The sequence below is a fragment of the Phodopus roborovskii genome, unplaced genomic scaffold (genome assembly GCF_943737965.1).
Source record: "Phodopus roborovskii unplaced genomic scaffold, PHOROB, whole genome shotgun sequence".
Taxonomy (NCBI): Eukaryota; Metazoa; Chordata; class Mammalia; order Rodentia; family Cricetidae; genus Phodopus; species Phodopus roborovskii.
The window spans coordinates 21,429,979-21,443,017 of NW_026126407.1; the positions used below are offsets into that span (position 1 = coordinate 21,429,979).

Below are 13,039 nucleotides of genomic sequence, written 5' to 3' on the forward strand. Positions count from 1 at the left end.
GACCCAGTGCCCTCAGGTATACTCGATGGACACCCCATGCTGGGGCCACAGGCTCCCAGCCTAACTTGCCCTTAGTGAGATGTTACACTTTATACTTTTAAAATACATTTACTTATGTACAAAGTGGGTTGGTACAAAAAGTAGAAGTAACCAGATGTACACACACACACACACACACACACACACCCATAAACCTTAAGGGCCTGGACTGTGGCGGCAGAAACAGGAATCTGGCCTTAGTCTCCTAGGCAACTGTATTATCTTCCTTGGCATGGAGGCAAGGTAAATCACAGAATCACTGGGCTCTGGTCACGTAGGACCCACTCAGCAACATGGAGTAGTTGCCACATAAGTTGCCTCCAAATGGCAAGATATATCCTAAGGTCCAACAAGCTTAACTCAGAATCCTATCAGAGAGCAGCCACCTGCCTTATCCCAGACAGGGATGGAGTGGTTAGTCTGGGCAAGTAGGGAGAAGGCTGGTAGCCACTTGGCATCCAGTGATTACTCTATAGACCCCCACAGAGCTTGGTGGTGGGCAGGGTCCCAGTTCAGGGCAACCAAGGTTCTGGTGTCCTTTGGTTTAGCCACATTCTCAGTCATCAGAGCCTCTGTCTTGTCGTCTGCGGGATGGACTCCTTCCACTGTCTTGGCTATGTCCCCGCTTCCTCTTACAGCAGGGGGAGAAGTCAGAATCATGTCTCTGGTGTCTGGGCCTAGGAAGACAAGGACAACCAGACACTTAAAGGGTCTCTCACCCTGCCAAGCATCCTAACAGGCCTGACCAGCTCTGCCTCCCACTTCCTTAGTGCCCCCAAGGTAGAGTTGGGCCTAGCCTACCGAGGAGGAGAAGGAGAGGATGGGCAGCTGTCAGTCTCCCTCTTGTGTTCTTTGTCTTTCTTCTTCTTGTGTTTCTTGTGTTTCTTCTTTTTTTTCTTCTTTTCTTTCTTGCTTTTCTTGTGGCTCTCTGTACTGCAAGAGAGTATATAAATGGTCTAAGTTTGAAGGACTGGAGCCTGCCAGCTGAAACCAGTTGTATAGTCTCATCAGAGTAGGGCAAGTCAGAATAGAGCAGGGTCTATACCATAGCACTGTGCATTGATAATGTCTACATATTGTTGGTTTATATTAGTAAATGAGCTTATATTAGGCTCCTCATCCAATCCACAGGCTAAATCCCCCTCTGGAATGCTGCCATCCCCCTCTGGAATGCTGCCAACCTGGGTGCCCCCCATTCTCGCTATGCAGCCTTGTCTAGCCTGGAACTCACTGTTTTACTTAAGTACAAAGGTTAGTTGACACAAAAGTAGAAGTAACCAGACAGACACACAACTAAATCCCAGGGCCTGGAAACTAGCTGGTGGAAACTCACAATCAGCCTACCTCTGTCCACCAAGTGCTATGATTAAAGAAAGGCAAGCACCACCACTTGTAACTTCATACTTTAACTGTTCCACTTCCCATCAAACTGGCGGACATCATGGCCCTGTCTGAGTGGCACCATCACCCTGCTGGCTCTCAATGGCAGCCACTTTCAGGTTCTTGGGCATCTGGATGGGCAGGCACATCCAGCCTGGAGGCAGAGGCCCAACAGCTTCAGTAAAGCCAAAAAGAGCTAAGGCAGTGCTTGACTCCATCAAAAAATGACCTGGCACTCAACTTCCCCATATACCTATGGGCCTGAACACCCAGTCTCTCCTGTGAATACACTCTTAGCAGTGTGCCCCCACCTGGCACAACTCACATAGAATGCTAGCAATAAACTCATAAGCGCACACACGAGTAGGCAGAATAAAGATTACTTACTCCAGATCAGCCTTGTCCTCAGCACGAGGCTTCTTCCTGGCAGCAGATGGGGTGGTGCTTGGGCCTTCGCTGTCCACGCGGTGGTGCTACATGAGAAGTGCAGCTGTGGGGAGGGACATCCAGGGAGCCCCGCCCCACATCTCCCCAGGAGTCCCCAAGCCCAGGATCCTGAACATTTGAGTTGATAGAGTTTACCGTGAACACTGACAGCCCAAGCTTGGCAGCCTCTTTATCTTCCCGGGATAGTGCCACACGGCCTGCGGAACCACTGCAGAAGACAGAGCATTGAGAACAGTTCTGGACCACCGCCCAGTCCTGCCCCCTTCTCCCAATCCACCGCACCTGGCACTGCCCAGGCCCAGCAGCCGGTCCACGCCCTTGTCTTCAGGGTCGCCTCCTTCCCGTTTGCAGATCTCTACGAAGTCCTGAGGAAGCGGGGGTGGGGTGAGGTTCTAGGCCGATACAGATAGACACCCACTCGCCCTGCGAACCCCGAACCCGCATCCCAGACTTACCTCTTTGCTCAGGCCGGTGGGCTGTTTCCTCACGTTCTTGTAACCTCTGCGAGGGTCGAGGGTGCACGTCAAGAGGCATAAGTCCCTGTGGCCTTCCTCCCCTGCCCTGCCTACATCTAGCCCCGCCCCGGTGCCACCCAGATCCCATCCCTGGTGCTCGCAGTCGCCCCGCAGCCCAAAAACTCACAATGCGGCCAGCAGCGCCTCGCGTTCCGCCTCGCGCACGGCCGCCAGCTCTTCCTCACGGCTCGGGCCGGCACACGGTGCGCGGTCCTTCGCGTACCAGGTGAGGTCGCGGCCCTTCTGCCAGCGGCCCACTGGCGCCATCAGCGAGTTGCCTAGGTAGTTCTCTCTCTGCTTGTCGGTCTTCACATCCTCCCAATTGAACTGGTCCTGCCCGCCACGCACGCCGCCGCGACTGGAGCCGAACATGGCGACGGAGCCGCTACACAATCTCCAGGACCCGCAACCCCGGGCGTCGGACTCCCGCACCACTTGTCCTCCGGACGCTTGCCGTGACGTCACTGGCGCGCCTGCGCATCTCACTAAGGTGTCCGTGCGCCTGCGCGGCTCGGACAGCCTCAGTCGAGTTGCCTCTTTCCACCCGGTGTTCAGACAGTGATTCACTCACAGGCGCGTCTTCTTCCCATTACCACATGCGCCTGCGCACTAGCTCCTCGAAGAAACGGCTGCTGAGCCGGTCTCACGCGTCACACTCGTGTTTGGATACTCGGTGGATTGGGATGCTAACAAACCTTGGTGACACCAGGAGGGGCCACGGCCGGACGAAAGGCAGGCGTGCTAACTAACTGAGACGAAGTACAATAGTGGCAAAACTCCCTGGAACAATGAGGGGCGAATAAAGCCCCCAAAGAAACACATTTCAACTCTTCTGGGTACTGGGTGGCAGCTTGTGTCACGAAAGTGAGATAAAGGCCACAGAGCCCAAGCATCCCTAAACCAGAGTTCTCTGCAGGTTGCTTTATTGACAAAGTACAAAGAATAGAGCTAATTGCATTTGTTCTGATGGGGCATGACCGAGAATAAAGAGTAACTCAGCTTCTTTGAATATAGGTTTAGCACTGTCATTTGGCCCTGGAAGAATCATTAGTTTTAACTGGCAGCCAATGGACGATTAAGTCGATGTCTGGACTAAAACTTAAATGAGTGCAATTTTTCTGCATTATAGTCTTAGCCCTCTGTCATGTTTAAATCTTTCACTAGGGTTGTTCTTGAAGACTGGGCCTTTGAGATAATGAGGTAAAACCTCACAGAGTAGTTCCCTTTTGAAGGGAACCCTGTAACTCTCTTACCTTCAGCCTCTTGAGTATAAGATGAGATGCGGGCTGTCTAGAAGCAAGAACAGATCTGTTGTCCGAACTCAATAGTGCTGGCTTCCTGATTGTTTCAGGGAGTGGTGAGGTTATTTTGTTTGTATTGGGGTTTGAATTAAGGTTATGTGAGGATATAATAAATTTGTCATGAAGATGGGAACATCCCATGTTAATATTTCTCAAAAAGGGAATTTGGAATGTCAAAAAATGTGGGAAGGAACACAAGAATGCCTGGGACCTTCCTTAGCTTCTAAAGGTATATGTAATAGGGTAAATGATGTTCCTATACTTCAGCTGATTTTCTGAAGACAAACACTGTTGTGATTTATATAACCTTGAGCACACTAGCCTGTGAAGCAGGCTCCCCTGCAGAACTGTAAATTTGTAACTCTTGTTATCAAAGGAGGTGGAAAAAAAAAAAAAAAAAAAAAAAAAAAAAAAAAAAAACAAGCTTTGTCATGAGATTGCACTCAATCTCTGGGCTGCCTTAAGTTTCCTGGTTTCCAGTTCTTCCCGAATTACTCAGCAGAGGCAACTTGGCCAACCTCTCCAAGTTTGTTTTTGAGATAAGAGTTTCACCATGTGCCCCTGGCTGGCCCTCATAGAAAGCCATCTGCCTCTGCCTCCCACGTGTTTCGATTAAAAGCTATGTGAGCCTGGCATCGGTAGCACACGCCTTAAATCCCAGCACTCGGGAGGCAGAGGTAGAGGCAGGTGGATCTCTGTGAGTTCCAGGACAGCCTGGTCTACAACAGCTAGTTCCAGGACAGCTTCCAAAGCCACAGAGAAATCCTGTTTCACCCCCCCCCCCCCCGAAGGACAGCATATGTGAGTTCCATCTCTAGTCTGAAAAGTTACCCAACTTGGTGCTCTCTGGAATCCCAAACAGACCAAGATAGCCCCATTTTTGATCATGTCTTTATTCTGAACACATGCTGAGTACCTGCCAACAGCTTGTGATGCACCTGGTACAAGCCCTGAGTTCATTTCCTAGCTTTGGAGAACACAGCTGGAAACAAATCCCTCAGAACAAGATCACACTAGGGATGGATGTATTACATGGATGGATCCAAAGGGGAGCTGCAAAATGAGGGAACATCAGTCATGTGGGCCTCAGTGGAAAAAGAACAAACCAACCATTTCCCAGGGAAGATCTTCAGAAAGCAAGATAGCAACTTCTGGGGCCCTCCCCATTGACCAGGTATGCTAAGGACAGACAAGGCTCACTGTCTGATCACAAAATGCATAATAGGTGAAGATAAGAGGGAGTGTGGCTATGGGGCTGGGAGAGTATGGGACAAGTGTCCACACCAATTCCAAGCCTGTGTAGCCTTGAATTCTCACCTATTATAGTGAGAACCTGAATCTGAAGCAACTGACTACAGCCATGAAGGGCTGAATGATCATAGCTTTTGAAGAGTTAGGTACTATATGCACTCTTGCATCTGGAGGAAGCCAGTGGGATTTTACATCAACATCAAGATGTACAAAGGTCCAGGCAGCTGTTTATAGGCTGGTTTGTGTGGCCACTTATTCTGCTGATCGGAACAGACTAGGGGCTCAAGACATAGCTTGGCTGGGTGGTGGCAGCAGGAGCCTTTAATCCAGGAGGCAGAGGCAGGCTGATCTCCTAGTTCAGGCCAGCCTGGTCTACAGAGCAAGTTCCAGAACAGTCAGAGCTACACAGAGGAATCCTGTCTTGGAAACCAACAAAAAAGACACACAGCTTGGCCACACTCCTAGGTCCCCAAGGGTAGCTTTTTAGGGAAGGACCTGTAAAGGGAAGGGGTGAGAAAGAGAACTGCATGCTATGTGAGACATAGGCGTTTAACTTGGAGGTTCCTAGGGGTAGGCAGGTAGAGCTGTTAGTTGCTGGGTGCTTCCTGCCCATTGTCCATATACTTCACAACTAACCTTGTATTAGTGTTTATAACCCAGGGGCTCGAGCTGAGTATTAAGACAGACACCTTTAATCCCAGTACTCAGTAGGCAGAGTGAGGCCTGGTCTATGTAATGAGCTATAGACCAACTAGAGTGAGACTTTTGTCTTAAAAGAATAAAACTCAAACAAATAAAAACCCACAGGTTTGACCTAAATGAACCCTAAACCCTCTGATTTGTTCTAACTCCAGAGCCTTTCAATCTGGCTTTGAGCTGGTATGTACTTTCCAGAAATGATGAGTTTCGGGGCTGGACTTATTACAGAAAAGACAACAATGACTGGAGGCTTTGGTTTCAAAAATGTATAATTTACAGACAGATGATTCTCTATCCTTACAAAACGTCTCTGGTGCAATTCCCTGACATAGTTACTTCTTGGTCTTGGTCCAAAACCGTTTGTATTGTTCAGTGTCAAAACTGTCAATCATTTCTGGCTCTTCCTCCCTCTTCTGCAGAAGCTGAGCTTCACGTTTCCGGAACCGGGCCCGGCGCTCTTCTGGAGATAGGGCATCTATGTCTAGGGGCATCTGCATGGGGAGAAGTGAAGGTATGTACATGCCATTGGAGAGTCAGGAGAGTGACTGGAGAAGACACCCGGACCTCTTTTACCTGTGGCTTCTAGCCTGTGCTGGCCTACTAGCTATAGTTTTGATTGGCCTTGCTTTCGCTTCAAAACAATGTTTTTCTACTCCTTTCCCCTAGATTTAGTGTGTGTTTGTTTAAGACAGAGTTTTAATTAGTCCAAAAATGCCTTGAACTTAAAACAATCATCCTCAGCCTCCAGAGTGCTACCATTACAGACGTGTGCCACTTTGTTCCTCATAGGCCTCCTCCATGCCTGCTTTGTTCCTCATAGGCAAGCACTCTACCAACTAGAATATACTCTAGCCCAAATTTGGTGGGTTTTGTTTGTTTGTTTGTTTGTTTGTTTAAGCCTGGCTTGGTGATACAGGCCTATAATCTCAGCACTTAAAGAGGCAGGAAGACTGGAGGTCAAGGTCAGCCTCTAAGTCGGACTGGTTTTCATTAAGACCCTGTACCAATAAAATAAGAACCACCCCCTCCCCCACCCTTCTCACACAGCAAAAAATTAAATAACCAACTTGTTTGTTCTCATTTTGGTGAATGGAGTTTTTGGTGTAAATTCCTCTGACAAGTTGTTCCCTTAGTCCTCCACTTTAGTTACATATGCAACTCCAATTCCAAGTACTGGCACTGAGCCCCAACACTATGGCTCAGCAAGTACCTACTGAAGGAAGCTTACCGCTAGAATGCGTCGTGGCTCCCGGTATCGGATGCGGATAGTGGAACCATCCTGCTTGACCAACAGCACAGGGTAGAGGCGAGCATAGGCCTGGCGGCGCAGTCGAGTAAGTGAAACCCTGCTGCTGTCAGCTCTCCAAGAGGATGTGTGTAGGTGGCAGGGTGCAGGAAAGGCTGCCCTCACAGCACAGTGCCTCAGTAGGCTATAGACAGACATGCAAACACTGGTTGCTAGATAGTGGTGAGCCAGATGGCACCAAGTACCAAGCCAGCCAGCCACTGCCCAGCAACCAGACACTAGCAAAGATTCACATTTAGGGACCTCTGTTAAGCTATTAGCATAGTCAAAGCAGTCTATTGTGGGTGACTCAGGGCACAACAAGCCTTCCAATACTGAGGCCAGGGATGACAGCTCCTTCCTGGAAAGGACAGGTTATCTTGGAATATACCTGAAGGGAGTGGAATTCCATGCTTACCCAAGAAGGCTGCCCAAAGGCATTGTTTTCCTTAGAGTTGTGGTGGCACGAGGAAATAGTCACTAGCCCAGATGTAGGACCTGCTAGGCAAGGAAAACAAAAAAAACAAAAAAAAAAAAAAATGATTTTTTTTCCATTATTATCCTAAATCCTGGCCTGGATCTAAGACAGATCCAGGTGCATCTCTAGCAGTATATCCAGTTGTTCCTTGGTATTCATAGGAAATTGTCTCCAGGAGTCTCCTACAGATAATCAAACTGACAGACTATTAGCCTTTTGATGTACAATGGCATAGTATTTGTATATGATCTGTGCACTGGTTCTCATGTGACTTACATCACTTAGAACACCTAAAAGAATATGAAGCCAGGTGTGGAAGCAGGATCGAGGCTCACCCATTCCTGAAGGTTATGGAATCAGAACCTTCCCCTGTGCAGGGTGTGTGCTTGGTTCATTTTTTTCTGAAACATCGTTTCAGTTTTCATAGCAATAAGGCGAGGTGACCATTATCAAGCCTGCTTACAGACGGAAAAAGAAGCTACTTTCTCCAGTGCCACAAACTCCCAGAGTGGTCTAAGCAGGTGCAAGTCGAGTATCCTACACTCAGCAAGATTAAACCAGTGGGATAATGCATAGATTAGGTGGTTCCCACAATGGAGGGTACAGGGGGGCCCGCTACCTCTAAAGAGGCGATCCTGCTGGTCAATATCCCAAGCCCGGGACATTCTCCTCTCTAGCTACCGTGACAAGGCCCGGCGTCATCAGTGGAGAAGCCCCCCCTCCCGAATTCGCCCCACAAGACGGCAGAAGTCGCCCTCCCTTTCACTCTCAGTGATGGGGCTGGTTGGTGCTGGCGCCCAAGAGACTCCAACCTGCGGCCGCCACCTTAGCGTTGGAGGGACCTCGTAGATCCGACGTGCAGAATTTTACTCAGTAGGTGGGAAACTGAGGCTATGTCACACGGGGCTACGCAGGAACCCGCCTCTGTATACCATGATCCTTCACCATGACCTAGGTCTCTCGGGTGGCGGTGTGGTGTCGCACAGCGATGACGTCACTAGACGAGTTGTGCCGTCCTCCGTTAAGGGCGGGGTAACACCAGGTGGGCGTGGCTGAGGCTGACCGAAGTCCAGGTTCGCCGGTTGGCACTGATTCGGCATTGCTGTGGGTGGCGAAGCCGGAGTAGGCAAGGCGGGCGCATTACTCTGGCCCCGCCCAGTGTGGGCGGGAGGAGGTCGGAAATCTGGGACTTTCCCGGGTGCGGGATGCACTGCGCTGTGTAGTGCGTGGATGGAAGCAGGACGGCATTGCTACGGGCCCCGTTGCGTCCATGGTATCCTAAATTTCCACGCCTGGCTGTTTTCTAGGTTTGCTCCGGAGCCGATGGTAGCCCATAGGATCCTTTTTCTTAGCAAGTACACGACTTGTCTCGGGGCTCGTGGTGGGTTCCAGGTCTGGAAGACAGACATCCAAGCGCCCGGTCGGGATGGCCAAACAAACGACGTGAAGTACGACGTGAAGTATCTGGAGTTACCCGTGAGGAGTATCATTAGAGAACAGTCTGTTCTCCAGAGCCAAAGGACACAACTTTTCAAGCATTCGATTGGTATCTCCTGTGTAGGCCGACACTAAGGGGTCGTGAAGCTCTCCACCGTCTTGAACTTGTGGTAACGGTTGTTGTGAGCCCAGGAGGGGTGTGCTGCTATGCAGGCTGCAGGACCCTTTCCAGAGTTTCTCAGGAAGACTGCAGAAGGTTGTCTATTTTATTTTTTGTGCTGCTTTTAGAGGCTTTTGCCACATTGGGCCCCTGACGTCTTTGTGTCAGAACTTTTTCCTTCCCCTTTTTTCATCCCTCTTAGGTTGCTCTGGTCAATTTATTTACCTGTCTCCTCCTAGGGCTGTCCAGCATGTAGACAGAGGTCTTCCAAAGGACACAAAATGAGAAGTCGTGTTTTGTTTTGATTTGTTTTTGCAGCCTGACAGCAAGCCTTCCAAGCTAATTGCACATGCTGGCTTGCAAGCATCGATATATAGAGCTATAAAGCGTAGGCCACAGAGCTGCCCTCACTGTCAACTCATGTAGCTATAAACTGGTGTCTATAAGATCCCCGACAGGAAGCTCAAGCTTCCTTACAAAGACCAGGCGATCTCCCATCAGCCAGTGAGCCCTGCTGTAGCCAGCTGTTCCCCTTGTTTATAGCCATACTATCAGAATAGTTGGGAAGGACTTGTCTGGGTTCTGCTGAAAGTATCTGACTTTTTGTTTTTTGAGACTGGGTTTCTCTGTGTAACAGCCCTGGCTGTCCTGGAACTCACTTTGTAGACCAGGCTAGCCTTGAACTCACAGAGATCCTCCTGCCTCTGCCTCCCAAGAGCTGGGATTAAAGGTGTGCACCACCACTGCCTGCCGAAAATGTTTGATTTTATAGACCAGTGAGCTCCAATAGAGTGTACTGAATGTTGAGATAATTTTTTGTATACCATATGAAGATGTGTCTCTGTCCTTCCTCATTTACCTAAGGCACCTTCTGATTGGTTTAATAAAGAACGGATTGGCTAGGCAGGAAAGAATAGGGAGGACTCCTGGGGAAATATAGGAACTCTAGGAAAGAATCTGAGGCATGGGAGATTGGCCAGCCAGATGAGGAGGAAGTAGGACATATGGTATTGAGGTATGGTAAACGAGCCACATGGCAGAGCATATATTAATATGCATGGGATAATTTACATTTTAAGAGCTACTTGGGAGTAATCCTGAGCTAAGGCCAAACTTTCATAATTAGTAAGAAGTCTCAGTATCATTATTGTGGACCTGACAGTCCAAAGAAAGCTCTGTTCTCAGGGCAGGTAATGAGGGCACCACACACCTGCTGGTTGGTTTGCTTTGAGTTTACGAGGCTCTGAGAACTTAGATGTGTCGTCCATTCTCCACTGAACCTATCACTGAATTCTGAGATTCATTTCCATTGTCTGAGGTTCTTCCGTCTGTTGTCCCAATTAGGGAACCAAAAATTGCTCTGAATACAGTGATAATAAGGAGAATAAATAAAGGCTGACCTTGAACTCACAAAGATCCACCTTGCCTGTGGCTCCTGAGTGCCAGGATTAAAGGTGTGAGCCACCATGTCCAGCATATAAGGCCATATATATTTTTTTAAAGATTTCTTTATTTATTGTGTGTACAGTGATCTGTCTGCATGTATGCCTTCATGCCAGAAGAGGGCACCAGATTTCATTGTAGATGATTGTGAACCACCTTGGCTGGGATTTGAACTCAGAACCCCTGGAAGTGCACTTAATCTCTGAGCTATCTCTCCAGCCCCGATAAGGCTGTTTTTTAAACTCACAACTTTAAACCAGAAGAGGAAAAGGGAAAAGTCCTTTGCTCTTCTTTGTTTTCTCTGTGCTGAACTTCACCTATCAAGGCCTGCTTTTCAAAAGAACCAGCCACACACATACAGAAAATGAATACACCCCCCCACAGAAAATAAATACAACGTAATTTAAAAATAAAACCCCAAACCCCTTCTCTTCATGGTCCCTCCACATTGGTAAATAACAGACTGCCTCTTCGTAGCTATGATTTTGCTTCTAACTTGAACACCTTGCCTACAGTAGACATGACCTGTGCCCATAGTAGTACCAAGCTTTCCTGCTTGGTCCACTGCAATTTCAAAGCCTGATCTGGCACCGATCCAGCCTACTGGAGCTTGCTGGAGTGTTTGTGTGCTTCCTGGGAGACCACAAACAAGCGAGCGACAGGAATCCAGAGTCTTGAGAGAGGAAGTCAGAATGTGGAGTTTATGTGAGGATTGAATGAATGTGGCTTGGGCCTGGGTCACTTCTTTTCCATGCTCTGAACAAAACCTTAATACCTTATGAGTGTCTGAGGATATTTATGGCCTTGAGGTCAAGAGGACTGGAAGCTTCAGGTTCAGGGATTCTGTCTCAAAGGATAAGGTAGAGGAGACACACTTGATGCTGATCTGTGACTTACATAAAAATATATGTGGGTGTGTGAGAGCACATTACATACTGACAGGGGGATTAGGGAGGGAGGGAGAAGGTGAATATCTGTTATTGAATGAGTATCACCACAGTGGGCATTCAAGAAATGCTCATGCCACCAAGGCCCTTGTTGGTCGGTGGGACAGCTGAGGCAGGGACTTTCCACCAAGCAAAATGAGTACCCAGGAAGCCCACACTTGTAAAGACAGCATCCTGCCACCACACCTCCTTTCCACAAGGGACACACAAGGTTCTTTTTGCTTGAGAGGTTGATAAGGACTAGAACAGGAACTCCCAAGTTGCAAGATGTGCTGTGGTAGGGACCTCCACTTCTTAGGGACTCTAGTGTGAAAACTGGCTTCTCATGTCTTTAAACCAGTGGTGAGTTACAACGAGGATGGCTATGCTGGCTGGTTTTGTGGGTCAACTTAATGAAAGCTAGAGTCAGTCAGAAAGGAGCCTCAGTTGAGGAACTGCCTCCTTAAGATCAGGCTGTAGGCAAGCCTGTGGGGTGAATGATGGGGGGAGGGCTCACTGCATTGCAGATGGTGCCATCCCTGAGCTGGTGGTCCTCACTTCTGTCAGAAAGCAGGCTTAGCAAGCCACGAGGAGCAAGCCAGTAAGCAGCACCCACCACCACTGCCACCACGTCTCTGAATCAGCTCCTTCCTCCAGGTTTGGGCCCAATTTTGACTTCCTTCAATGATGGGCTACAATATGGAAGTATAAAGTAAACAAATCCTTTCTAACCCATCTTGCTTTTGGTCATGGTGTTTCATCATAGTAATACTAACCCTAACTAAGTCATTGTTCAGAAGTCCAAGTCCAAATTCTCCAAGGTAAAACAGCCAGGCAGGCACAAGTTAAGCATTCCCACACCAGATAGGAAGAATGCTTTGACCCAAGGACAGCCTGATATGCATCTGGACAACTGCTAAGTCCTCTGGGTATGGCACCATATGTACACCAGGATGGGAATAGTCTTAGGCTACCCAACCCACACAGTGTGACTGGTTCCAGTCCGTGTGGGGTGATGGCTGGCATCACACACACTGATGCTGGTACTACTTTTTTGGGAACTTAGGTGCAGCCCTACTCTGTGGCTTTGATACCATCTTGGGGGGGGGGTTCAGGAACAGGTTAATTTTCTCTGTCAAAGAACTTAAAGGCAGAAGTGGGGCCTGGAGAAATGACTTAGTTGTTACAAGCACTACCTGCCAGAGGACTCAGATTCCTAGCACCCATACGATAACCATTTACAACCCCAGTCCCAAGGCATCCAAGGGCACCAGGCACACACATGGTGCATAGACTCACATGCAGACAAAGCACTCATACATAAATTTTAAAGAGTTGATGGCAAAGATGTGTTACTGGACATATCGAGGAGTCTTGGGAGAGCCGTTATACAGTACCTGGGAAATCAGTGTATCCTGTTGGAGTTCTTATTTTTATTAATAGAAGGTGAGAACTAACACAAAGGCTCAAAGACAGAGAATTCATTACAGTTTAGAAGTAATTCACAAGGCAGACAAGGTATAAATTTCAGTTTCCTACTGGATAAAAATGAGGACATGTCCATTCTAAGTTATGGTTTTATTGTAGCTGTGAGGGAGAGTACAGCATGTGGAAGGGTCTAGAGTAGGGAGAGGAGTAGTAGACTAAACATGACCAGCAGTAGTATGGCTGCAATGGC

At 48.4% G+C, this 13,039-nt stretch overlaps 2 protein-coding genes across 3 annotated transcripts; both read right to left on the minus strand.

Annotated features, from left to right (window-relative positions):
* Positions 1 to 88: 88 nt before the first annotated feature.
* On the minus strand, positions 89 to 2,811 carry CUNH1orf35 (chromosome unknown C1orf35 homolog). Its single transcript, XM_051180566.1, has 7 exons — positions 2,509 to 2,811; positions 2,322 to 2,367; positions 2,149 to 2,231; positions 2,002 to 2,074; positions 1,807 to 1,892; positions 841 to 972; positions 89 to 716 (listed from the first exon to the last, which is right to left on the minus strand). Exons 1-7 carry the CDS (start codon positions 2,751 to 2,753, stop codon positions 596 to 598), a joined length of 786 nt encoding a protein of 261 aa, XP_051036523.1. The 5' UTR covers positions 2,754 to 2,811; the 3' UTR covers positions 89 to 595.
* A 3,072-nt stretch (positions 2,812 to 5,883) lies between these two features.
* Mrpl55 (mitochondrial ribosomal protein L55) lies at positions 5,884 to 8,316 on the minus strand. Of its 2 annotated transcripts, none has more exons than XM_051180568.1 (4): positions 8,208 to 8,316; positions 7,336 to 7,415; positions 6,861 to 7,062; positions 5,884 to 6,123 (listed from the first exon to the last, which is right to left on the minus strand). In XM_051180568.1, exons 2-4 carry the CDS (start codon positions 7,356 to 7,358, stop codon positions 5,965 to 5,967), a joined length of 384 nt encoding a protein of 127 aa, XP_051036525.1. In that variant the 5' UTR covers positions 7,359 to 7,415; positions 8,208 to 8,316; the 3' UTR covers positions 5,884 to 5,964. The 2 variants fall into 2 exon arrangements, with proteins under 2 accessions (XP_051036525.1, XP_051036526.1); XM_051180569.1 differs by having other exon boundaries at positions 7,336 to 7,418.
* Between the last annotated feature and the right edge of the window lie 4,723 nt (positions 8,317 to 13,039).